The sequence below is a fragment of the Dermacentor silvarum genome, chromosome 8 (genome assembly GCF_013339745.2).
Source record: "Dermacentor silvarum isolate Dsil-2018 chromosome 8, BIME_Dsil_1.4, whole genome shotgun sequence".
In the NCBI taxonomy this organism is placed as follows: domain Eukaryota; kingdom Metazoa; phylum Arthropoda; class Arachnida; order Ixodida; family Ixodidae; genus Dermacentor; species Dermacentor silvarum.
In genome coordinates, this window is record NC_051161.1 from 136,056,459 (window position 1) to 136,083,814 (window position 27,356).

The following is a 27,356-nucleotide window of genomic DNA, read 5'->3' on the forward strand; positions in this document are numbered from 1 at the left end:
GGAAGAGACCCGAGAACGGCGTGGTGGTGTTCGGACGCAAGTGAGCGCCGAAGAAGTTAGCGTCCGCCGGGAGCGGGAGTAAGCCGTCGGGCCGTGCCCGAGCTTCCAGACTCCTACCGGCAGAACCTTGTCTGCCTAGCCTCCGGAGCTAGGACACGGTCCCACCGCGTGACTGCAGTGAGCTGTCGGACCACGGGCTCGAGCTTCCAGATTCTACAGGCAGAACCAGGACTGCCTAACCTCCTGAGCCAGCAGAAGGTCCCCTCTCATGACAACTGGAGTTCGCTCAAGGAGCGACCAGTGCCTTCCTTCGAGGACGGCTCGGCGTTCCTCATCGACGCGACCATATGCCCAAACTGTTGGTGAGCCGCACCCCGCTTTCATTCTACTGTGTGTAGTCGGACACGCCTAACAACTGTAGCATTAGAACTGTGGTGACTTTAGTGTGTTAGAATCGTGCTTGACAGAAGCAGTGTAGAGTGCTCTTTGTTTTTTTTATCCTTTGTTTTTTTTGTGTTATGTTTTTGCTTTCTTTATGCAAATATACTTTCTTCTTTCACTTCTGAGATCAAACGCTCTCATCCTTCGTTTGAATAGAAAACACGGATAGCGACATTACTTCAAGTCGCTTTCCACAAACGAACCGTGACAGCCACACATATTCTCGATTTTCACAAATAGTGAAGCCTGTTTTCCACTCGAAAAATGATTTCGTGGAAGTGATTTTTCGCACAGCTACATCGGGGCAAACAACAACAGGGCAAACACCATCATAGAAGTCGGCTTTTGTTTCATTTTGATTTATTAGCAATTATCCAGAGCGACATGAAAACGTTCTCTCAGGCGCGCTATAGCAATTATCGCCGATAACCTGCACACGTGCTGCTCCACAGGTGTTCGCGAGAAACAATATGAAAAGACGTGGCCTAAATAGCGCATCCATTCGACATGCCGCTTGACAAGGGAACACCCACCGCGAACACCCACCGCACCCCACCGCGACGGCGATTGTTACTGGGACTTTTCCATCTGGAAATTGGCTACGAATTTGTTGTCATGAAGTCGGCATACCAAAGAGACGTAGTGTCTGAGTGTTTGTCTGTTTTTTCATCGCAACTTGTGAACTTCAATGTCAGGACGAGTAGACCCAACTGCTGTATTTAAACAGTGCGTAAACTCTGTAGAGACGACTTTGCACAAGCGACAATTGTGTTATCAGACAGCGCAGAGCTGTGTTGAGCCAGCATCAGCAATGGCATCACCTGCGTTCGTGTTTCTAATGATAAACATTCTCGTGGCATTCACAAGTGGACAAGATGGTCAACCCAGCACTCCTAATGCTTTTCAGGCGAGTTTTTTATATGTCGTAGTTTTGCAGTGTACATTACGAAAGTGGACGTATTTATATCGGTAAAGCTTTTATTGGCGTTCATCTGAGATATTAAGAAGTAGCGTCTCCACAAGCCGCGTGCTTCTGCAAGTTTTTACAATACCTTGTCTATTGCACTGCTATTGTATTGTGCGAAAAAAATTTGCTATGCTTATGTAGATAACCTGCATGCCATAGGACAATTATTCAGCCTAGGATGTGTTGAGAATAGGTTGGGCAAGCTGGTAGTATGGAAACCAAGGTGTATTAAATTCTGCATGTATGAAGGGCTTGCAACGAATGTTTTTCACGGAATGCCATCGGAGAAACATGAGAACGTTTTTCAATGGCTGTAATTCAATTTCTTTCCAGCAACAAGCCTGTAAAATGTATTATCGCGGGTACTAAAATAATTTTTCATTCACCGTCTAATCATCTGTAAAGAATACAGATATTAACATGGTTGGTTTCGCCTACTGTCAATACATTAGGGATGAGGCAAGTGGGGCGCCATCTCTATTTCCATCCTCGAAGGGGTTTCCATTTTTCAATGCTCCATTATTGCCTGCGCTTAGTAAACACTGTATTGCGAAAGAACTTGACATTACAGGAATATCGTTCAGAGTAAACTCATGTTCCATTGTTAACCTGGACCGCCATGGTTTCTCATTCTTTTGTTGAAAGTAAATCGTGTAAGTTCTCGATTGGGATTGCTGGTGTGTCATGACGGGGAACTTAAATCGTGTTTGGTGTTCATAACTGAGGATTGGTCGACATGCCGATTGGTGGGCATGTGAGAATTCAGAGAAATGGTTGATAGCTGGAACCCAATGAAGAATTTGTCTTCGGCATTCATTTTCCTAAACCTCACGATGAACGCACCCGTCAAGATGCTACTCATCTTTGAGTGAAGAAAATTTATGAGGGGTAGGAAATATCGCGACGAGCTACTACCTCGCGGGTGGTTTAAGAAACTACTGCAGAGACTACTGCAAAGTATTTAAATTGACGTATATATACACATTAGGGACGATGACTTTCGCCCGAACTATGACCTGCTGAACACCTAGGCTTATCGCAATAGTCGTTCGCCATCCCGCGTAAATAAACACATTCCAGCATAAAATCATTGGTAGATGTGCTGCGTAACACAGCGCAATTCACGACGAACTATCACGAAAATGCATCGCCTCAGGCTACACGGAAGCCACTCACTGGTCGGACTACCACCGTTTCAATAGAGATGAAAATATGCGGTGACAACGCGCGGCCTTTGTCGGGCGTTACCTGGCAACAAAAATTGACGTAACGGTACTTCGCTAGAAAGTCAGAGAAGACATTCACTACTAGAATCGGGAGGCACAATACAGCCGCTGGGATTTTAATTTCCAGTACACAGCTGACAAGTTTGGATATGCTTCTAGAAGTGTCCGCACTGATGTGGTAACCACGGAAACACTCTGAACACATAAGAAAAGTTCCTCGACGAAATCAAGAAGTGTTTATGAGGTCCGTCTGTGCAGAAGAAGCGCGCTGAACAAACTTTGTTCCAGCGTGATCAAGCCCCAAGTGAAACTTGCACAACTTATAGTGATGAAACGTTGAGAATATGTAAGACTGTACACATACAAGTGGATGTCAATTTTTCATTTAACTGCACATTATCGCATGAAAGAACACAAGGTTGGGCACCCTCTCAAAGAAGCTGCCGAGGACATCTACAATTTCTTCATAGGCTAGAATACCTTACAGTTGGTAGCAGATGTGATCAAAAACTGCCGTAAGTTTGAAACTCTCAAATTACACCCAAGTTGGGTCGACTATTCGACGTCACTACTGCTGCTAGTCGGGACCTAACTCCTCTACGATCCTACCATCTTGCGTCCCCTATGAGACAAATTGTGCATGAATAACTTTGTTGACGTGAAGTTGTACCCACACCAACTGTACACGGCAACAATGTCCATGCTCTTTACGAAGCAGCGTGCAGGTGGTGGTTCCACTCTGGTGGCATGCGCTCATAATTTTAGGCAATGTTCGCGGACGCACTGTGATTTCAGCAAAAGTTAGCAAGATGTGACCCATATTGCATAAAAAAAAGCTTCCTTTCTCTATTTTCGAATGACTCCTAGTAGTATTACCTAGCCTGCAGCGTTGCCAGACGGCAATGAGAACATTAGAAGCCAAAAACGGCGTGCTTGCGACAATAGCTTGCGTTATACTGCGTTTATGGCAAAACTATTCCACATAAGGAAATGCGATTTGTTGTACCTTGAGGGTACACGCCTTAAAACGTTACTATGGAGAGATATTGCGCGTAAGCCAAAATAAAACTCATTTTCAAATAAGTTCATTCATTTAAGGTGGGATACGTCAACAGCGTCCGTAGGTGAGGAAACGGTTCGACAGGAACACTCGAGCGGGCCAATCTGATCCGTGGCGTCTGTTACGTGGCGTAGGAGACGGTAGGGTCCAAAGTACCGTGAAGACAATTTTTAGGAGAGTCCAATACGCCGAGTAGGTGTCCATAGAAGCACAAGGGCTTACCGGAGTACATATAACATCGCGATGACGGGAGTCATAGCGGTGCTTCTGGTGGCCTTGCGTTGTGGTAAGGCGACGGCGAGCAAAACGGCGTGCCTTATCAGCTCGGAAAATGGCATCGCGAGCGTACTCAATTAACAAATGGACGGCATCGGGGATGATAGTGTCAAAACGTAACGTTTGGTCGCGGCCAAACAGAACCTGAAAGGGCGAAAACCCAGTATTATCCTGACCGGAGGAATTGCAGGCGCATGTAACGAAGGGCAACGCAACGTCGCTGTCAGTTAGCGTCTGATTGAAGCGCTCAGTCAAGCCGTTGGTTTGCGGGTGGTAAGCCGTCGTAAATTTGTGTTTTGTCGCGCAGGAACGAAGCAGGTCATCGATAACTCCGGAGAGAAAGTAGCGGCCACGCTCGGTGAGGAGCTCAAAAGAGGCTCCATGATGTAAGATGACATCATGTTGCATGAAATCAGCGACGTCCGTAGCAGAACTAGTAGGGAGAGCGCGCGTAATAAGGTATTTGGTAGTGCGGTCCGTAGCAAAGACAATCTATTTGTTTCCAGCAGTAGAACCAGAGAAAGAACCAAGGATGTCAAGGCAACTCGGAAGGGGTCAGTTTGGACGTCAATTGTGGCTGCATGAGGCCAGCAGGAGGCGTAGGTGGTTTCTTTCGGCGTTGGAAGGGTTCACAAGCAGCGACGTAGCGAAGAACGGAGCGGCAAACACCGGGTTAAAAGAGGCGACGCTGACCAGCGGTCGGGACGTCCTGAAGCTGGCCGAGAACACGCAAGCGCAGATGCGTAGGAACGACAAGCAACAGTTCGCGTCCGTCCCGGTGGACGTTGTAGCGATGTAAAATGTGCCACATTTAAGCACAACTGACGCAAGGGGAACTCCGTGCGAGTCTCTCGCCAGACCCAAACCACTTCCCGTGGAACTTCCAAGGTCGGGGTAGGTTCTGCTGCATATGTTACGTGCCGGCTTCGTCCTCCTATTCCTACTCTACATATTAGGCCCTCGAGCCATCCTTCAATAAATCATCAAGCACGAAGAGCGGAAGGGAAGGATCGGGGGCTGCGGAATCCAGCTTTTGAATAAGCGCACTTAAAATGGGACCATGGCTCTGTTCATCACGGTGTGGCTTAAAATGTAGCGGGAGAGTGCACATGCATGCGTGTCATCGGAGGCTTCAGGATCCACGGGATTGCGGGACAAACAGTCAGCGTCCCGGGGCACCTTCTTCTTTCTGGGGTTTTACGTGCCAAAACAAGTTCTGATTATGATGCAGGCCGTAGTAGAGGGCTCCGGATTATTTTGACCACCTGGGGCTCTTTAACGGGCACTACAACGCAAGCACACGGACGTTTTTGCATTTCGCCTCCATCGAAATGCAGCCGCTGCGGCCGGGATTCGATCCCGCGACCACGTGCTCAGCAACGCAACGCCTTAGCAAACTGAGCCACCGCGGCGGGTCAGCGTCCCGGGGCAATCGGCCAGATTTATAAGAAACGGAGTAAGTGTATTCTTAGAGCCGGAGTGCCCAGCGACCAAGACACCCAGTGAGATGCTTAAGGGACGAAAGCCAACAAATAACTGGGGATCGGTAGTGACGGTGAATTGCTGTCCATGTAAGCAGGAGCGGAATTTGCACACCGCCGAAACCAGAGCAAGAGACTTCCGTTCCGTAATAGAGTAGTTCTGTTCGGCTAGGGAAAGGAGATGGCAAGCATAGGCGATAACACGGCCATGCCTATTGCGATGCTGGACTAAAGCAGCGCCGATTCCGTAGCCACTGACACAGTTGAGGAGTTGTGTTGGAGCGGAGCATTCGAAGTGTGCCGGGACAGGTGGTGTAGTGAGCGATGTGATAAGGCTAGAGAAGGTGGCAGCGTGCGCAGCACCCCCAAAAAACAAGACGCCTCTCTTCAGTAAATTTGCGAGAGGGCGTACGATTTCGGCGAAATTATTCTAAACTATAAACAAGTCCTCAGATTGCAATGCCTATGTTATTCCCGGACGTAATCTTGAAAAGCTAAAGCCTTACTGGAAAAATTTGAAAGAATTATAGCCAGTGTAACTGGAAGGACTATTCGAACCTATTGGAATTCTAGGCGAGAATGAGGTTACATTGCAATTTGATAAAGCATGCAACTTTCATGTAGCAAGAGGTGCATACGCACTGCAGTGGCATCTATTGGCATGCCAGACCTGTGAGACAGGCGCGGTCAGCGAGCCCCTCCGCCAGATGAGCAGCCGATTCCGGGCCACTCCCCCATAGGGAGTGTAGTGGTTCAATTTTAAACAATATGAAATGAACTGGGAACCCTACACGTTCGAAACTGAGCACTGATTATTTATTAAAACGAAAAAATTGGCTCGGACAGAAAACTGCCACGACACTAGTTTTCTGACCTTGGCGCAAATATTATCGGTTCGGCTGCAGAGAGTGATTCAGGGCGTGATGCTTGGGTGGCTTGGAGTTATAGATGTAGGCAATCAAAGACAAAGTGTTTAGTAGGCTAACTCAAGTTATTTCTTACACGCAATACACATGCGCAAGGCTTGGACGATGGTCTCACGCGTTCTCCCGGGATTTTCTATGCTGCCTCCTTCCAGTTTCCCAGCTCTCCCGCATGTCGACGTCACGCAGTTCCCGCCATCAGGCGAACGTCACGGCAGTTACACTAGACGCAGTTGACGGTTGGCACAGTTCTGCCAGCTTTTAGGAGGGCCACTGAAGTGAGTGGCACGCCTAAAGAATGTGCAGTGGCACGCGACAAATTTCATTAAGCTTTCCTGCAAGGTCATTAAAATTAGCGCTATACATTTTCGGTGAATGTTAAGTAAGTAGGCGTCTTGTCAAACCAATATAATCTGAGGTGACGTAAATCATTTGCCGCAACTTTCCCGTTTGGTTAGGGTCACATTCGCGTGAGGAATAAATAATAAGTTTATCAAAGGTGTCTAGTGAGCTATTACTTTGATAATAGATTTAGAAAGGAAGTGCGATTATAGCTCAAGTTCGGCGTTTACGTTCAGATAGTGAGGTTACAAATGCAGCACGATTCAAAGACCATTAGTACTTATTGACGCGCGAAGTCGCATGGTCTCAATATTACACCCGCAAATTTTGTAGTTTTCGGCGTCCTTAAAAGGAGGGTTAAAATCTGCGACACGCACTTAATGTGACTTGAGCACCGGGATGACAATTACGTCATGTCTTTGTCGGTCAAGAACTACACTACCTCCCCTCAATCAATAATAAATTCTGGGGTTTTACCTGCCAATACCACGATCTGATTACGAGGCACGGAACAATATTGATGCGCTAGGTTTCCTTGTCTTGCACTTATGCACAGTGCACCGGTATTTTGCATTTTGACCCCATCGAAACCGGGCAGCTGTGGCCGGTATGTGATCGGGTGATCCTATATCGTAATGGCCATCACTGCTAGTCCGCCACCTGAAAGCTTCGGGCAGTACTGATTTGTGAAAAAGGCGAGATATATGCGTGAACGAGCCCGGTCCCTCCAACATGTATCCTTTTCTATAGTTTAACCGCCTAATTTATAAACTGAGGCGTTCTAAATCGTACCATTCAATATGGTGAATAGGTTATGGTAATTTTTTGAAATTTATTTAAATACCCACTCAAATGTCTACCAATCGAACCTATTTAGAGAAAGTGCTGAACCCGGAGGGTTAGGATGCATTTAAATTGATTTCGTAACCAAATATAACAATCAAGAACTTGCACTTTATGAGCACACTGAGTCCTGTGGATGCCACTGTGTTGTGAAGCGTAGTGTTAAGACCATCAATGTGAAGGCAAACATTCCATCGTCATGGTCCCAGAGCCACGCGTCGTAGAGCCAATTTCGGCCGCTTACAATAAATAATAAACTTTTGAATAATAAGGTGTGTTTGCGGAGGCCATATTCAAAAGAAATTTTCCAACTTGGCGGCCGCTAAAATGTTACGAAATATTTTTGTCACTCGCTAAAAAGTTAATCGGCAGCTAACTATGAAAAAAAATTCGCTAAACAGAAAAGAAAGTCGCCAAATGTAGCGTCGAAATTGCTAAAATGGCAATACTAGCGACACGACCACAAGCACTCGCAGGATAAGGCTCGCGTTATGCTTGTGAGAGTACCTGAATATAGTAAAGAAAAACACTACCCAGTTAACACCGTTATAGTGCTCGGCATCAAAACAAGGAGCGTTGGTTCAGCACTAGACAGGATACCATTTTTACCCCATATTCAGCCGCGGCTGTTTAAAGGTTGTGATCAGCGAATACAAGTAGCCAGTTTCCAACCTCTTATAACTGCTCTTAGCAGCAAAGGATACGCTACTTCGGCCGGTGCTGCACGTACCTTATTTGATATAAACTGCGAAGCAGCCATATTGTCGGTACCTGAGCTATCGGTCTGCCAGCTTCATCTGTTTGTCCTTCTGTTGATTTTCTGTCATCCTCCTACATAACGTTTAGAACTCACTCTCGTACTTTTTATTTCAGTGACAATATCATTTACTCGCATCAGGTTCTTATTCGATTATGATGCTGTTAACAATCTCATTCCTTCTGTATTTTACGTTTCAATGTCTCCGCCGCGATTAATAATCATTATAATAGCGGACAAGATGGAAGCTCAAGTGTCATTTACTGCACCGAGTAATCCTTGATCCCTCTGAATCATGTGCGATGACTGTTGAGGAGCCCGTGACCATTCTCTTAAGGTGAGATGATTATATCCACCGTCCCACTGTTTTTATATTTGGTCTCTGAGTTCTGACTGACTGAATAAACTTTACTAAAACCAGCAAGAGGTGGTGGCTGGGCCTATAGCCTCCCACGTGGGGACGTCGAGGTGTTGCCTCTGCGTCGCCTCGCACGCTCTTAACCTGGTTCCACATAAGTTCCTGCTAGTAAGCGGAACTTTTTTGCAAAAAACGTTCCGCTTACGTAAGCGTAACTCGTGCCCCAGACAAAATCTAAAATGTGCGCAACATTGTTTCGGTTATTTTTACTTTGTTGCATACGCAGCAGCGTTCCATTTCCTTCCTAGTTGGATCATAGTTCCCGTAATTCTATCTAGTTATATACCTAGTACTGTTCTATATACTATTTGGAACAACGTTTCGTATACATTTTCTGTAATTTTACATGTAATTCAATTCCACAAAAACATATCTGGGCAGCATTGCAGTAAAGCGCAGCAGTTTTATAATCAATGTTCTTATCGTATTATACTGAAAATTAATCTTGAGATTATCGGTTCAGGTATACAACGAGCGTATAAGAAAATGCAATGCTGACTTGTCTGATATAAATGTCATATCGGTTTAGTTATATCAGACATAAGGGTCACGCCAACCGTTGTCGGCATAAGGGGATGCGTAGATGGTGTGGTAGGTCGTCAGCGTAGATCGTCAGCGTAGATGGTGTGGTAGACACCGTATACTTGCTGCAACTCCCTAGCAAGATCGATCATGACGAGATAAATGAGCACTGTGGAGATAACGGAGCCTTGGGGGGTTCCCGCGCTGCCCAGAGTCCGGCGTCGGAGCAGAGATCCCCCACCGAGAGGAAGGCCGTGCGATTAGAGAGAAAGTCTCTGATGTATTTATAAGTGCGCGCACCGAGGTTAAGGCGTGAGATGCGGTGGAGAATGGTGGAATGGGCTACGCTGTCAAAGGCCTTTTCGAGGTCGAGGCCGAGTATTGCTTTAGTAGAGCAGGTTGCACCTTCAAGTATATGGTGGTTGAGTTGTAGCATGGCGTCTTGGGTTGACAGGTTAGCCCGGAAGCCATTGAATGAGTGAGGATATGCTGCAGTGTCTTCCAGATGGGTGTTAATTCGGGTGAGGAAGGCATGCTCCATAACCTTTCCCACAGATGAGGTTAGGGAGATGGGGCGAAGGTGATCGAGGCTAGAGGGTTCGCCAGGTTTGGGAATAAGGATGACCTTTGCTGTTTTCCAGGCTGGGGGAATTGCACCCTTATGCCAGCAGTCATTGATATAATCTGTAAGATGGGTGACGGAGGCGTCATCCAGGTTAAGGAGGCCTTTGTTAGTGACCCCGTCGGGGCCAGGAGCAGAGCGGCTGTTTAATTTGTGTAGGGCGGCTTGGATCTCAGCGACACTAAAGTCTTCGTCCAGTGGGGTGTTGGGGGCCTCGGTGTAGGAGGCGTGAGATTGCACTGGGCCCACGGGGAGCTACTTGTTAGTAAGGTGGTCTAAGACTTGGGCGCGGCGTTTCTGCATAGAGAACTTTAGTGAGGCGACCTTGTTGGGAAGAGCGGGTAGCTTGACTATTGAGGAGGTGTTTGAGAAGCTTCCAAGAAGAGGAACAGTGGATGTTTCCGTCAGCAGTATTGCACAGTTCAGTTCACTGTTGACGGCTGAGGGTGAGCCTCCGATTTCCTTGTTGAGGAGGGCTATTTTAGCGCGGAGGTGCCTGTTGAGACGTTGCCCTTTCCAGCGGGATAGGCTGGATGTTTTAGCCGTGAGGAGGTGAGTTAGTGTGCTGTCCATGCGCTCGACGATGGCATCGGTGGTAATGGTGTGCGTGGGTGCCTCGGTATCAGATTGGAGATTTCGGGTCCATGCATCAATGTCTGCTATGCGTTCTGCGTGCGGGTCAGCGGATCGATGTTTGCGAAATGCATCCCAATCAACCCAGGTGAACTCTCGAGGTTTGGCGGTGACTGCAGCTATCGGAGGGATAAGTATGGCAATGATGAAGTGTTCACTACGGAGATCATGCTGTGTGTTGCTCCATTGGGCGTTGGTGACATTCTTGGTAAGTGTGACGTCGGGGGTCGTGTCGCGGCAAGTAGAGTTATCGAGGCGTGTAGGGAACGTGGGTTCTGTAATGAAAGGGAGGTCGAGGTCCTGGGAGTCTTGCCAGAGGTTTTGAGCGGCCATCGTAGAGTAGCCATATCCCCATACCGTGTGGGCGAGGTTGAAGTCTCCCCCGATAACGAGCGGGTTGGTGCCAGCTACGTTAAGGGCCTTCTTGAAAGCGGCTTCGAACTTTGGCAGAGGTATGGCTGTACACGTTAAGGAGAAAAATACTTTCCTTACGTTTCCTAGTGGGTATAAGTTCAACGAGAAGGTGTTCGAAATTTCGGACGTGCAGATTGTGTTCAATGGCGGTGATTCTCATGCAGACGAAGGTGCAGAGGCGGCGAGAAGCGTCTGACGGGATGAAAGGCTGATAACTTGGGAGGGTGACCGAATCGATATGGGTTTCTTGTATCATGATGACGTCCGGTTGCCGGGTGAGGGTACGTAGGTGTTGACGGATGACTGGTTGTTTGCGGAGATAGCCTCGACAGTTCCACTGCCAGGTAAGTGTATCGTTGTTAGGGTGGGCCATGATTGGGATTGGGGGATGCTATCATGGGCAGTGCCGGGATTTCGCGGGCAGGGGGAGCGGGCATGGGGAGAGTTTGTACGTAGTTTTCAACGTTTGTGACGTGCTGTGCCAGGGCGAGAAGGGCATATTGTATAGATTCGAATGCATTCTGGAGTGTTTCCATCGCACTTCGTAGTGAGACTAGCATGTCCTTAACCTCTGAGCTCACTTGGCCCGCGACTCCCTTTTGAAGGGCCCGCTTTTTGGGGGCCGGTGTCAGTGGGGCGTCGTGGCTAGAGGAGGGGGACGCTTCGGCGGGTGGTGTAGGAGCAGGTATTTTGGATTGTTTGAGGTCGCGAACCCCTTGCGAGAGCTTGTGAATTAGGTTGCGCATAATGGCGTTTTCTTTTTAAGGTGAGCTATTTCTGCGTTATCATTAGTGTTAGTGAGCCGTGGGGAAGGTGTGTTGCCACCCAATCGCGAGGTGCCCTTAAGGGCTTCTGCGAAGCTCACCTTGTTAGTAGGAGGCTTGGCGGGTGGCGTAGAAGTAGATCTGGATCGGGAACGGCGCTGTCTCGAACGTGAAGGGGTCCGGGAACAATGTTGCCTCGAGCGTGATGGAGACCGGGATCTGGAGTGGTGCTTGTAGTTCATGGGCGGGAAGTAACTTTCTTGAAGGGTTACTTGCGTAGCTGCTCGGCGTTCCCCGATGCGCTTGCGAATAACGTACGGTGTCTTGTAGCGAGCCGTGCGCGATTTGCCTGCCGTGACATGAGGGCCGCTGCATAGCGAGCATTTGGGGTTACACGTGCGGTCGGGAGGTGGGTTGCGGACTCCACAACCTCGGCAGATCTTGTTATTGGGAAAAGGGCAGACATCCACGTGTGTCCGAGGCAGCCGCATTAGTAGCAAATTTCTATTTGCTTGCGGTATAATGAGCATGGGATTAAGGTGGCTCCGTAACGAACCAGATATGGCACGTCGGGGCCGCTGAAGGCGATGACAACTATGGTTGTCGTTTCAATGCGTTTTGCACGTAGTGCGAGTGGGTTGCACGTATTTACGATATTGGCGTTGATTTGCTGTGGGGTATCGGAGAGAGGGATTTCGCGGATGACTCCCTTCGTGGTGTCTTCGGCGGCCGTCTCATACGCGTTAACATCGTGCGTGACCCCACTGACTTAAATGGATGTTATGCAGACGTACCTGTCGGCGTTCTGCGGCCTTGGCGTACTGGCAACGACAATGTTTTGTTGGGTGTTGGGGCACACGGTGTCCTGTTGAATATGTGCTGGGCTGAGCTGTGCGGCTTGGAATACGGCTGTAGTCACGGTAGGACTACCAATTTTGGCGATGTTGAGAGCTCCCTTGGGGCGAATGATAATCTTGATTTCTTTGGAAGGTAGCGGAGGCAAGCGTCCAGCCTTGAGAACTTGCGCTTTGACTAGTGGCCTGGTCTTGGAGCGAGAGTGAGTGCTTGAGGTTTGAGTGGACTCACTTTCGGGTGAAGAGTCGACACTCAGCTTAGCCGGTTGGCGAAGGCGAGTTGTTCGCCAGCCCATCTCGGCGGTCACGTCGACATCCATGCAGCTTGATGGGGCAGAGAACTCGATCGGCGATACGGAGCTCCTGCGAGTGCCCACCACGCAGCCTGCACGCAGCCGGTGCACTTGGAAGCCCGGTGCACGCGCGGCGGCTACGTGGTCGGTCCGCAGAAATGTTCGCAGCAGAGGAAAAATGAATGTCCCAACTGAAAATGAGGTGTCCACAGAGTCCTGGTAGCTTCACGGATCGACTGGTGTAAAAATTAGGCAACAAGACGAAAGAAAATGCTGTAAAATCATTTCACGAACACGGAGCCGACGTGAGCATGTCTGCACTCCTCGGCGATCGCAGTGCCCTCCTCTTTGAGTTCTGAGAAAATAATTTTTGGCATGCTATTGTAGCAGCGGTTCCTTCACTTTCTTTATTTTCGCACGCTCGCTGCTAATTCCTAGGAATTTGCTTATGACTTGAATGCGCCTGTTTTCGCACTGTTTTACGAAATGACGTAATCACGTTTTATTCATTTTGCAGTTCATTGCAAGCATACCAGAATACTTGATGCTTGGTGACTCTAACAACGATGGTATCTTCGAATGTCAGACCGCTGAACGAACAGAAGTGAACGTCGAGAAAACCGAAGTTACCTACCTGCTTAAATTCAAGGGCCGGCATGGCACCAAGGTGTACGTATGCTTTATTTGGGTAGGCATTGCGAATGTTTTTTGTGCAATGATTGCGAGCATCCTGATCGTAAACAGTTATTTAAATTGGCCATCCTTGCTATTTCATTATTTGCAGCACAATAAATTAAAGTGAGGCTGCTATGAATGGAAATCTTATCTTTTCAAACAGATACTCACTTTCCAAAATATGGCTACTGGTTTTGAAACTGCGCTAACGCAATGTAAATGCTGGATCCCTTCCTATAATCGTATGCCTACGTCATAGGCCACTCCTCAAAATATTTCGCCTCTGTAATGGATCCAGCAGAATGATACTGATGATTATAACAAACGCGATAAGAACTGTTATAGCACATTTCTGCGGGGCCACATTGAGTGTCGTGAATCTGCCTAGCTATATGGCCAGTTATGTACCCTGCTATATGGCTGACATAAGATAAGTACTGCATGCTGTCGCTTGATTATAACGAATTTAATTATGAGCCCTTGTGTACACTCTAAGGGACCGTACATTCGACTAAGGTCATATATTCAGCTCTGACGGAACCTAAAGCATGCTTTCATTATAAATTGGCAGTGAGGAGCACAGTTGGGTCCGTTTGCATGTATTTGTACGCAAACGGATCCTGTTTCGAAACAGTACCATATACAGAGCAGTAAAGGCGCACGCAAAAATGGCGTTGACTTGCAAACCATTCCTGTGTATGTCTCCGCCTGCAGGCTGGTCTTTACCCCGTCGTTACGTGTTTCATTCCGAATGTTTGGAGCAGTTTACTTTGTCCAGTTCTGAAAATGGCGAAAACGTATTGCGTGATGTATCGCATTTCGTAACACGAGAAAACAATGTGACAAATCCCTCTGTGCTTCTAAAGAGACGCTTGTAGATTTGGGGACCTTGCGCTGAACCTTTGCGCAGTTGACAACAGCGCCACAACACACTGCTTAGCGAGCACGCGACCGAAGAAAAAGTCAAGGGACGCATTCAGATTAACTTTGACCATTCTGAATGCTCATCAAGAGTATTCAGCTGATACTTGAACGTGGCCGCGCAAGCATTTACAAGCTGATGCTTTGGAACATGCTAAGGTCAGCGATTAACACTCATGCAATCACCGGCTTGCGTTTGGAAACTCTTTAATTGATCTTTATTGCTTTTAGTGGCTGGGGCAGCGGCTATTCAAGGATAAATAAAATAGCTATATGCGGCATCGTCTGGTCCGTTCAAAATGATTTGGGCTTTCCCTGATATTAGTTAACGTCGCTGTAGCGCACAAGAAGAAGAAAAGAAAAACACTTTCACCAGAGTGAAATCTAAAGCTTCATACCCACGAATCAAATGGGGCCCGTTTCATAATATGTCGCCTTTGGTTTCGTTCTCCCGCGCTCATCCCGAAATGAGAAAGTGCTTTTTATTGTCATCGTTTCCTGCTCCCTGGATGGAAATGTATGCCTTAATAATCGCGTTACAATCGCCGCATAAATTATGGCATATTTCTATGTTTGACGCCCTAGGAAGAATTTTGACTTTATGAGAAACTTCCTTAATTCACGGCCGAGTTGAAATAACAATTTCGTTATTCAATCATATGAAGTGCGTTTAAAATGTATCAAACCTTTGGTCAGAAGAAATACATTTATTGACTAGGGGGTGCAAAACTGTACACCCCTGCAAATTAGTGTCCTTGGTAAGGCACACACTTCTTCCAGCGCTCCCATCTATGTTAGGAACACTGCTGGAAGGTGTTATATGAAATAGCTATCAGCCGGGCCATGGCATACCGGATCATGTCTTCTCTTTACTGAAATCGGGTTTCTTTCAGTGGAGTTTTCAGCTTGGGAAATAGCCAGAAGTCACACGCAGCCATGTCGGGGGAGTAGAGAGCCTGACTAACCACAGGAATTTTGTGTTTGGCGGAGAAAATCTGAATCATATGCGCAGAATGGGCGGATGCATTATCATGATGGAGCTTCCATGTTTTGCTGCCACAGATCCGGTCGATTGCGCCGCGCATTATCACGACGCCGACGAAGTACCTCCTGGAAGTATTCCTTTGTGATGGTTTGGCCTTGCGGTTCGTACTTATGACGCACCACCTCACGGGAGTCAGAAAGCGGTCAACATGACCTGTACATTGCTGTGGATTGGTTGTGCGTCTTTTGTTAACAGGGATGTCGAATTCTTCCACTGTGACGACTACACATCGGTTTGCGGATGGTACCCACAAACCCACGACTCACGGCCTTTGATAAGGGTGTTCAGAAAGCTCGGGTTATTGTTTACGTTGTCGAGCAGGTAGTGTGCGATTTCCAGATTTTGTTGCTTCGGCTCCATTGTTAGCAGTTTCGGTACAGAGTTGACAGCCACTCTCCTGAAGCCCAAATCCTTGGTTAGAATTGCATGTACTAATCCCTATCTCGTTCGGAAGGCTTTGATACAACAAACCTCCTTGACCAAAGTCTACAATTGGCCAATGAAATTCTCATTTCGGCTTATTGAGGGTCTGCCTGAACGCGGCTCGCAGCCACTGATGTGTGGCCGTCCTTGAAGCGGTTGTACCGCTCATTTATCCATGAGGGGCTCATGGCATTTTCGCAAAAAGCGTGTTGAATCTTCCGAATGGTTTTCACTTGCGTATCGTCAAACTTTTGGCAAAATTTGATGCAATATCGCTGCTCATGTTTTTCCGTCATTTTATAACTTACTGGAATCCGACAAGCATCGCTACACGTCTTCACTCATAGGCCGACTGCCAGCCACGGACGCTTTCTGCGGGCGTAAAAAAATTACGCATGCGCATGGATGTCCTCTCCATATATGTACCGAAGGAAGCCTCCAGTACATGAAACGTTTACGTGGGAAAGAAGAATGTTCGATACCTTTTAAACACACCTCCTGCAAGACAGGACATTGTCATCGTTTTACAGGCACCTATGAAGCCTCAGCACCTGGTATGACCTTACGCATGGTAGACTTCGGGACAATATCAATTATTAAAATTCTCACATTGTGAATTTGGATTCGTCTCACATGGATTCGTCCACGGAAATTTTTCATTTCTGAGAACATCCAATTCCCAATTTAATTTTCCTTATCACTCTGAGTCATCGACTGTCGTAGAACGTTATATAGTTGTCGACTCCAATCTTTCACAGTTATTTCTTCCGAACAAACGTCTTTATAGTAGGGAACGGATGAATTAGCTCTCTGCATTATAGTTGCATCAATTGTTCCCATGGCTTGAAACACGAATCACTCATCTCTTCTCTCAAAACCTGCACAGTGCCTGGCAGTGCTTGACTACTAGATTATGCAGGGCAAAATTGCTTGCTTTCACTTTGCACAGTTTTTCCGCAATAACTTCGACTGCTATGACTGATAATTTGTAGAGTTCCGTGTCTCTCCGCCGCCATCGATTGAACGTGAAAGTTGGTCTGGCTCCCCTGCTCTTCCTGAAATGCGTTCGCTGGCTTATCGTACCCATCAATAAATCCCCGCTATTTGGTGGAAGTGAGGGATTCTTTTGAAACGAATTTTGAAGCTGCACGTTGCCTTTCGTCTCAGCAGTGCCTCATCAAGCCGTCCGACAAGGTGCTCGCCAGATTCCGACCGTTGTGTTTTCTGGGATACTGTATTACCGTGGCCTTCTATTTCTTCTTTTCTGGGGTTTTACGTGCCAAAACCAGTTCTGATTATGAGGAACGCCGTAGTTGAGGGCTCCGGGTTAATTTTGACCAACTGGGGTTCTTTAACGTGCTCTACAACGGAAGCAAACAGGGGTTTTTCCATTTAGCCTCCATCGAAATGCGGCCGCCACGGCCAGGATTCGATACCTCGACTTCGTGCTCAGCAACGCAACGTGTTAGCTAACTGAGCCACCGCGGCGGGTTCACCGTGACCTTCAGCGGTACTGACGACGAAGACGTTGAGAGAGAGAGAGAGAGAGAGAGAGAAATTACATTTATTTCCAGCAGTCAATTAACGCCGCAGAAGATGTTCTTCCTCCGCGGCACCTCTATCCGTCGGCCGGGATCCCGAAGGACTCAGCTGCAGCTAGAGCTTGGCTGATGATTTCGCGTCGAGTCTTGCTGTCCTGATTGCGTAGTAAGGCCTCCCAGGATTCTATCGTATTTGAGCTATCATATATTGCTTCGCACAGTCCACACCATGTATACCATATTGGCTACTTCATTGCAGAATCTGCACTGTGGTTTGAAAACTTCTAAATATAATTTACTGTAAGATAATGACAGTTTTGCATCGTTCCAAAGGGTGAGTGCCTGCAATAAGTCGGACGACGCAACAAAGCTTCGTAGCGTCATCTTATATATGACGGGAATAGCCAGTCTTTGGTTACACTACCACCAAGCTGACATGGGCACCTGGTCTGCATTTATTTCGAGATTTCGGGAAGTCTTCAGCCGAAACACAATGCGCAAGCTTCGCCCAGAACAGTCTTCGTGGGCGGGTGCAACAGCAGGATGAGATCTTTACTAGCAACGCCGAAGACGTGGTCAATTTATTCAAGTGCATGAGCTCCTTGATGACGGAAATAGACAAGTCAAAACAAATGCTTAAAGGAATGGATGATGATGCTTTCCAGACGTAGCCAGCGGGAGACCCCAGAAGCTTTGCTGAAGTTCTCAATATACGCCAAATTTTGACCAGTTACAGAAGCAACGGGTTCTCGCGTAACGCCCGCTCGCACAAGAGAATTCTATCACAACGTTCAGTCTTGCCAAGGACCTGAACTCATTCCTCACCGACAAAGTTATTTGTACGAATAGTGGTACAGGAAGAGGGCCAGAGCCGATTTAATAAAAGATGGAGAAGATATCATGCTTTTTAAGCTTGTGGGCCTTTACACGCAATGCCTGATGACTTTAAGTGTACCATAGGACTGGAATTATGCCAACATTATACTAACCCATAAGAAGGGAGACGTTAGAGAATTGAAAAATTATAGACCCATGAGCTTTCTCTCAGTACTGTATAAAATATTCACCAAGCTAATTTCCAATAGAATCAGGGCAACACTTGAATTCAATCAACCAAGAGAACAGGCTGGCTTCAGGAAGGCGTATTGGATGCCATTCATGTTATCAATCAGGTAGTCGAGAATTCTGCGGAGTACAATAAACCTCTCTGTATGGCTTTCATATGTTATGAAAATGCATTTGATTCAGTAGAGATAGCAGCATTCTAGAGGCATTGCGTAGTCAAGGAGTACAGGAGGCATACGTGAATATCTTGGCAAATATTTACAAGGATGCCACATCTACCTTCGTTCTCCACAAGAAAATCAGAAAGATACTTATCAAGAAAGGGGTTACGTAAGGAGACACAATCTCTCCAATGCTATTCAGTGCATGCTTAGAAGTATTCAAGCTGTTAGACTGGGAAGGCTTAGGAGTGAGGTTCAACGGCGAATATCTCGGCCACCTTCGGTTTTCAGATTCGTTGACCTATTCAGCAACAATTGGGACGAATTACAACAAATGATTGAGTACCTTAAGCGAGAAAGAGTAAGAGTGGGGCTGAATAATAATATTCAGAAAACAATGATAATGTTGAATGGCCTGGCATGGGAACAAGAATTCAGCATCGCCAGTCAGCCTCTAGAGTCTGTAATGGAATACGTTTATCTAGGTCAATTACTCACAGGGTACCCTGATGGGAATAAAGAAATTAACAGAACAATAAAATTGGGTTTGAGTGCATACGGCAGGCATTTCCAAATCCTGACTGCTAGCTTACCACTGTCTTTGAAAAGAAAAGTGTGCAATTATTGTATTCTACTGGTGATAACAGATGGGGCAGAAACTTGTAGGTTCATAAAGAAGCTCGAGAACAAGTTAAGGACCGCACAAAGAGCGATGGAAGGAAAAAATGTTAGGCTTAACTTTAAGAGACAGGAAGAGGGTGATGTGGGTCAGAGAGCAAACGGGGATAGCCGATATTCTAGCTTACACGTACTTCCTGTCACGTGTAAAGCTATACCCACCGCTCATAACACTTCATTCATTTCGCCCGACTCCCAAAAACGAGATGCATTTCACCGCGCTATTGACAATGAGCTAGACGCTACGCACCGAGAAAAATGTACACTGTTCTGAAACTGTTCCGTTCCTCAATTGCTGTCAACAAACGTTGTCAGGTGAAAACGCCACAGTAGCGCGTTATATCGACACTGGGTCTCACGCACCTCGGCAGCAGGGCCCATACCGCAGTTCCCCTGCTTAATGTCATGTAATCGATTACCAAGATGAGAACATGCTGCAGAGTGGAATCATTCAGCTATTTTGCAATCACTAGGTCATCGGCTGTAGTTGTCGAAAAAGAAAGACGACTCAATTTCGTTCTGCGTAGATTACCATTAATTGTACTCGTGTTAGATCACTCGCAAAGATTTTCACGTTGTTCCCCGTATGGGCAATTCTATTGACTGTTTGGAAGGGGCTGAAATAATTTATTCTGTTCAATTGCAATCTTGTTGCTGGCACGTCCCCATGGCAACTTCTGATAGCACCAACACAGCAATTCTGACCCGCGATAGTCTCTTCAAACTAAATACAATGCCTTTCAGGCTCTGCAACCTGCCGGCAATACTTGAGAGGAGGATAGAGAACACCTTAGCCGGTCTGAAATGAAAAATTTGCCTCGGTTACTTCGATGATGTTGTCATGCTTTCTTTTGATTTCGACACCCATCTCATTCACCTACATGCAATCATGAGCATTCCTGACGTCTGCCTCGAGGGGCCAATCACGCGGCAATTTTGCGTGTATTCGCGAGGTTCTTTCGCGCGCGGAAAAACGTTTATGTAGCACGTATTGCGCAACACAACAGCTATATCGGGAGTTTTTTATGTTGCTTTACAATATTGTCATTCATACTTTTCATCTAAATATAATATTTGAGAAGTTGAAGAATTACTTAGACTAATTACGAAATGAGGTGGAATGCAAAAAATCTGCTGGGTATCCCCAATCAACGGCAAACACCATTACCTTAGTTCTGTCCAGCTACGTGACATTTGAATAATTTTAAATCTTGGTGCATGATAGTTGGGACACACTGTATATATATATACAGTGTGTCCCAACTATCATGCACCATGATTTAAAATTATTCAAATGTATATATATATATATATATATATATATATATATATATATATATACAGTGTGTCCCAACTATCATATATATTGTAGCGAAGAGAGGCGCTAGTGGGTCCAGCTCTAGTGGGCCCAGGCGCAAGTGGCTCCAGCGCTTTTGCTCGGCAACGGCGCTCGTGCTTGAAAGCCGTGTGTCGTTTTGATTGTCACCGCTGCGCTGCTCCGAACTTCAATAAAGCCCTTTACAATTGGTGGAGCGTGCTGCGGCCTCGAAACCTGCAACCTTGAACTTCGATCCCGCACCGTACCGTCGGCCATGCCTGAACAAGCCTCCCAGCAAGTGCCTCCCCCTGCACCATCACCGTCCTCTGGTGTGCCTCGCCACATGGACCCTACTATCTTCACAGGCGCGGATGACACCGACGTTGAGGATTGGCTTAGGACCTACGAGCGGGTGAGCGCCCGCAATAAACGGGTGAAGCAACGTGCTTTTCTACCTCTCGGGTGTGGCCCGCTTATGGTAGAACCACCATGAAACGGATTTTCCGACGTGGTCAGACTTCAAGACGTCTTTTGTCGATGTTTTTGGTGGCCCTGCTGTCCGTAAGCTGCGCGCCGAACAGCGTTTGTGGGAACGAGCTCAGCAAGCAGGCGAATCCTTCACAAGTTATATCGAAGACATCCTGGACCTATGCAGGAAAGTCAACGCGACCATGTCGGAGTCGCATAAGATCGGGAATATTATGAAAGGCATTGAACACGATGCCTTCAAGATGCTGCTTGCCAAAAATCCTCGCACGGGGGCACAGATAATTACACTGGGCCAAAGGTACGAGGAACTACGCAGGCAGCGGCCATTGACCCGTCACCCTACATGGCGCTACGAACACCTCGCTGGCTTGACGGCCATTTCTGATCAGTCAGCGTTGATGGCGGAAATGAAGGCGTTCGTGCGCGAGGAAATTGCATGCCAGCTCTCCTTGATGGCCTTTGCACAACGGCCACCGGTACAAAACCCAACATCAAGTTTTGAGCCTCCGCTCCGTCGCGCCATCGCGCACGAACTCAACGAGATTTTGCCTGAGTGCCATCAACATGTTCCTGCGGCCGCACCTCTCCGCTACGCTGATGTCGTCGCCAGGCCCCAACAGATCCCTCCGCCTGCACCCCGTACCCTGTGCTGTTGCTCCGAGAATGTCTGGGCAGTGTCGAAGCTATCGAAGACGTACAAATTACGGACGTTCCTGAAGACACTATACTGTGCCCGTTACAGTACGCTCGGCTCGGTTTCTTCGGCTGACCCATTGCCCATAGATGTGTTCCATTCTTCTATTGCCGATGACCTTACACCGGGCCAGCGATCGGAGCTTCTGTGCATATTACAAGAATTTCGTACTTCTTTCGACGTCGGGCAACCTTCCCTAGGCCGGACGTCCACTGCTACGCACTACATCTATACTGGCTCCCAATCGCCATTATGGCAACGCCCATATCGTGCATCGGCTACAGAACGTCGCGTGATTAATGAACAAGTGGCCGATATGCTCTGCCGCGAAGTGATCCGACCTTCCCACAGTCCATGGGCATCTCCCGTCGTCCTTGTTACGAAGAAAGACGGTTCTGTACGGGTCTGTGTGGACTATCGGCGCCTCAACGAGATCACTCGTAAGGACGTTTACCCGCTTCCGTGAATCGAGGACAGTATTGACAGCCTGCAAGGAGTAGATTTTTTTTCATCTGTCGATCTGCGCTCTAAGTATTGGCAAGTACCTATGGCAGATGACGATTGACTGAAGACAGCCTTTGTTACGCCCGAGGGCTTATACGAATTTAACGCCATGCCGTTTGGACTTTGCAATGCGCCAGTAACTATTGAGCGCATGGTGGATACCGTTCTGCGCGGCGTGAAATGGCACACGTGCTTGTGCTACCTTGATGACGTCGTTGTTTTTGCCCCGGACTTCTCCAAGCACCTTCAACGCCTCCGGCGTGTTTGACGTGTTTGAGAAACGCTGGCCTACAACTAAACTTAAAGTGCCATTTGCAGCGCGGCAGCTGACGATACTGGTTTACGTCGTTTCGAAGGACGGAATTCTCCCCGATCCAGCCAAGCTTCTTGCCGTCGCCGAATTCCCTAAACCTACGTCCATCAAAGAACTGCGAAGTTTTGTAGGTTTGTGTTCCTACTTCCGACGCTTCATTCGAAATTTCGCCGCCATCATATCACCTCTGATGAAGCTCCTTGGAAGCAACGGACCCCTTCATTCCTGGTCGTCAGAGTGTGAGGAAGCGTTCCCACATCTCCGTCGTTTGCTGACGACTCCCCAAATTTTCGCCACTACGACCCGACGGCCCCTACAGAGGTACACACAGATTCCAGTGGTGTTGGTCTCGGCGCTGTCCTTGCGCAGCGCAAACCTGGCTTTCCTGAATATGTCGTGGCCTATGCCAGTCGCACCCTTACGAAAGCCGAGACCAATTACTCTGTCGCGGAAAAAGAATGTCTGGCGATAATCTGGGCTCTTACTAAGTTCCGGCCTTATTTGTATAGGCCGCCCGTTTGATGTCACGGACCACCTTTCACTATGTTGGCTGTCGTCGTTGAAGGATCTTTCTGGTCATCTTGCCCGCTGGGCACTTCGCCTGCAGAACTACGATATCCGCGTGCTGTACCGCAACGGACGCCAACATTCTGACGCCGACGATCTTTCACGCTCTCCTTTGCCTGACGACAATGCCTACTGCTCACTATCCCAGCTCGCTGTTTCTTCAATCGACCTTGAGACTATCACTTCCGAGCAGAGCAAGGACCCTTGGATTGCCTCGATTATACACTTGCTTGCTGACCCATCACCGCAGTCAACCACTCACACGATGCGTCATCCGGCTCGCCATCTCGCGGTTCGCGACAACCTGCTTCACCGACGCAATTACACCGCAGACGGCCGCCAGTGGTAGTTAGTAGTTCCTCGCAGTCTGCGCTCCGAAATCTGCGTATCCTTTCACGCTGATCCACAGTGCGCACACTCGGGAGTTTTCAAAACCTACCAGCGCCTCCGACAACTCTACTACTGGCGAGGAATGTACAACTACGCTGAAAAGTTCGTTCGCTCATGGCCCGACTGCCAGCGCCGGAAATCTTCACCCCAGCTCTCGCCAGCCGGTCTGCAGCCTCTACCATGCCCTACCCGGCCGTTCAGGTGCGTTGGAATTGACTTGAATGGACCACTTCCCTTGACGTCGGCTGGTAACCGCTGGCGCATTGTAGCAGTAGATCACCTCACACGATACGCCGAAACCGCCGCTCCCCCAGCTGCTACAGCGCGCGATGTTGCCTCATTCCTGCTTCGCCGATTCATCCTGCGGCATGGTCCACCCCAGGAATTGCTCAATGATCACGGACGTGTCTTCCTGTCGGAAGTGGTTGAAGCCATTCTTAAAGAGTGCCACGTTATTCATCGCACAACTACGGCGTTCCAACACCAAACCAATGGCCTCACCGAACGCTTCAACCGCACGCTCGGCGACATGCTTTCAATGTACGTCGCCTCCGACCACACGAACTGGGACGCCATTCTGCCCTTCCTCACCTACGCGTACAACACTGCTACTCAGAGCAGCAATAGCTTTTCTCCCTTTTTCTTGTTGTACGGTCGGCATCCGTCGCATACCATCGACACAATTTTACCTTACCGGCCGGATCCATCCGAGGGCTCGCCTATTTCTGCCACAGCAAGGCATGCTGAAGAATGCCGCGACCTCGCACGGCCCTTTACTTCCAACGACCAAGAGCGCCAGAAGAGCACTCGCGGCGACTCCACTTCCGCGGTCACCTTCCTACCTGGCGGGCTTGTGTGGCTCTTTGTCCTGTTCACCGCCCCTGGCCTCTCATCGAAACTACTCCCGAAGTATGAAAGCCCTTACCGCGTCGTCGAACGCGCCTCCCCCGTGAATTATGTCATCGAACCAGTTGAACCGACTTCGGACCAGCGCCGTCGTGGACGAGACATTGTACATGTCGACCGCCTCAAGCCATACTACGATCCTGTCACCCTAAGGAGTTGTTAGGTCGCCGGACGGCTTCCTTATCACTCCCGGAGTAATTGTAGCGAAGAGAGACGCTAGTGGGTCCAGCGCTTTTGCTCGGCAACGGCGCTCGCGCTTGAAAGCCGTGTATCCTTTTGACTGTCGCCGCTGCGCTGCTCCGAACTCTAATAGAGCCCTTTAGAATATTTTTATATTACCTTAACCGCCGTGGTTGCGGAGTGGCTATGGTGTTGGGCTGCTCAGCGCGAGGTCCCGCAACCGTATCACGGCCGCGGTGGCCGCATTTCGGTGGGGGCGAAATGCGAAAACACCCGTGTACTTAGATTTAGGTGCACGTTCCCCACTACGGCGTGCCTCATAATCAGATCGTTGTTTTGGCACGTTCTTGAAAAAAAAGGGACCCTGAAACGATTTTGACGGTTATGTACAAACGTACTGAGTCATTAGAGTAGGTCCTTCTGATCATTAATTGACGCATTTAAGCGCTCCACGTAAAGCGTGTAATTTATTATAAGGTTTTAAAAATCTACATCGCTACCGATTGCAGCACGCCAAACGGCTGATTTTTTTGCCCAGATGACGTGATTTGGCCAGAATACGTCACTGGGCCAGCTATCCGATTGGCTGCCCAGGGCGCGTCATCGATAATTTTTCCAACATTATGGTGAACAAATGTTGTTCGTAATAGTTTGAATGATCGTTAATTTGTTTCTATAAATTGTGGGCTGCAAACGTAGCGATCGGCGACATGTCAAGCTGCGCACATCGTGCCCCGCTGCAAGGCAGCAGACCAGGGGAGTGGCTGCAGCGCATCGGACTGACGGTATCCAAACGGCGCCAGAATCTACGCGTTTGCGGCCGTCACTTCACGTCGAAGGATTGCCACAATAGAATTTAGCTTGTCCGGTATTCAGGTGAACGCAAGCGTAAGTGTACTGGCCGTTTTACCACGTTTTACGTGATGAACGGAGGGGCAAACGTGAACTGCTTGCACGGTGCAGCCACCTGGCGGCACAAAGCTAAACCAAACACACAGCTAATATAGCAGTAGCCAAGTTTTTTCTACTTTGCTGCTGGCTCAAATTTTTGGCAGGAGCGTAATCTTGAACACGTTGTTTTTTATATGTTTCAAATGTTTTACACTTGGTTACAGGGATATTAGATCTGTATTTGGCTGTTTAAGCTCTGCGCCACCAGATGGCTGGATCGTGCATGCGATCAGGCTGCTCACCTACGTCTACGAAGCTCCTCCATCACAGCGGTATGGAGGGGCTTTAGTTTACGCCTCTGGCTATCCGTCAAAACACCCAGCCTGCCTGTGGTTACCGGAATACCGGACACGCTCAGCGCTGCTTGATCGCTCTCGCAGGGGTTCGTCGGCTGGGCGGCTAGCGGAGATGTTGGACAGTCTTCGCGCGCTGGCTCCAAAACAACCGGAAGTAGACGACAACGTACGTCACAACATGACGTAGAGCCAGCGAACGCGGAGCTTAGCCCCGATCACTCGGCGAACGAGTTGAGGAGGAAATGCATGGCTAGGGAGGAGGGCAACTTGTAATCGTCCGTAGCTCTCTTAATATGAGACGCTTCTCTTAAATTGTTACGGGAATGTTTTACTGTAGCTGTACCCTACACGTCTACAAAATTTGTCCGAACCTTTTCAGGGACCCTTTAATTGTATTTTTTTACCGTGTAGATTGTGTCGCCTTAACCCGATGCGTCTAAGTACCGCTTTCGAATTCAACCCGGAAATTTTCCATACGCTAATAGTTCAACAGAATGGTCTAGCGTTAGTTTTCGTATCAACTGAGAAGCAGCGGTAAATAAATATACTTGGACATTCCTCAATACTGTCAACAATGCAACATGTAGTGTGAGGTGTAGAAAGTGCCTTCAATTTCCTGAACATGCATTACGATTCTACCTTTTTGTGTGGTGCTCAGCTGCATGAATGATTTCGTTTCCGTAATTTTTATCCAGGGTTCCGGTACAAGCAGCAATTATGGAACTTTCGTCTATATATGTGCATGTACACGTTTTCCTTTCTGAAAACGTAATAATATTAAGTGGTAAATAAAGAATAGCAGGCTAGAGTGATCCTTTCCCGGCTCACCTGTCTTTCTCCAAATAAATGTCTACCTCTCTGTGTTATAGAATCTATGAATACTTAATGAAACATTTTACACTTATAGTAATATACAGAAATGATAAATAAACAAATGGTGTAATGATTCTGCAGTGGACCTCGTAATTTATATATGCAGGAAAGATGTGTCCTTCCACATAAGTGCTGGATCAACGCCCGACACTTTCGTTTACACCCCAGAAGATGGTAAGTTCGACGAATTTGCAAGATAATTGTAGCGCAGTGCTGTCAACCCTAGGTAGCTTCAGCAACAATGTCATTATGACCAAATTTGAACACCTGAGTTCAGGGTTGCAATTGTAGATCTTTGTTCGAAACGCGTTATGTTCAATTGCTGCCACGTCACAAAGTGGCAGTATGCACAATTTGTGAGAACGGGAGGAAGAAAGCAGCCAATCGGCAAGCGGTGAGCTCCCCGGAAGTTTACGTGCCTCGTTTGTCGCCTGCTTGCACATAGTATACTACAAACCGAAATGTTTCTCACCTTCTAATGAGTAAAATATTTATATAACAAATGCATATTTTCTTCTCAAGCTGAAACC

General features: G+C 47.8%; 1 protein-coding gene across 1 annotated transcript in view; it reads left to right on the forward strand.

Annotated features, from left to right (window-relative positions):
- The first annotated feature begins 1,182 nt into the window (after nucleotides 1-1,182).
- The window catches only part of LOC119461718 (uncharacterized), a 63,259-nt gene continuing 37,085 nt past the window's right edge, over nucleotides 1,183-27,356 (forward strand). The window contains exons 1-3 of the mRNA XM_037723085.2: nucleotides 1,183-1,348; nucleotides 13,354-13,505; nucleotides 26,933-27,000. Coding sequence (XP_037579013.2) covers nucleotides 1,253-1,348; nucleotides 13,354-13,505; nucleotides 26,933-27,000 — 316 coding nt within the window. The 5' untranslated portion in view covers nucleotides 1,183-1,252. The remainder of the gene's footprint in view (nucleotides 1,349-13,353; nucleotides 13,506-26,932; nucleotides 27,001-27,356) is intronic.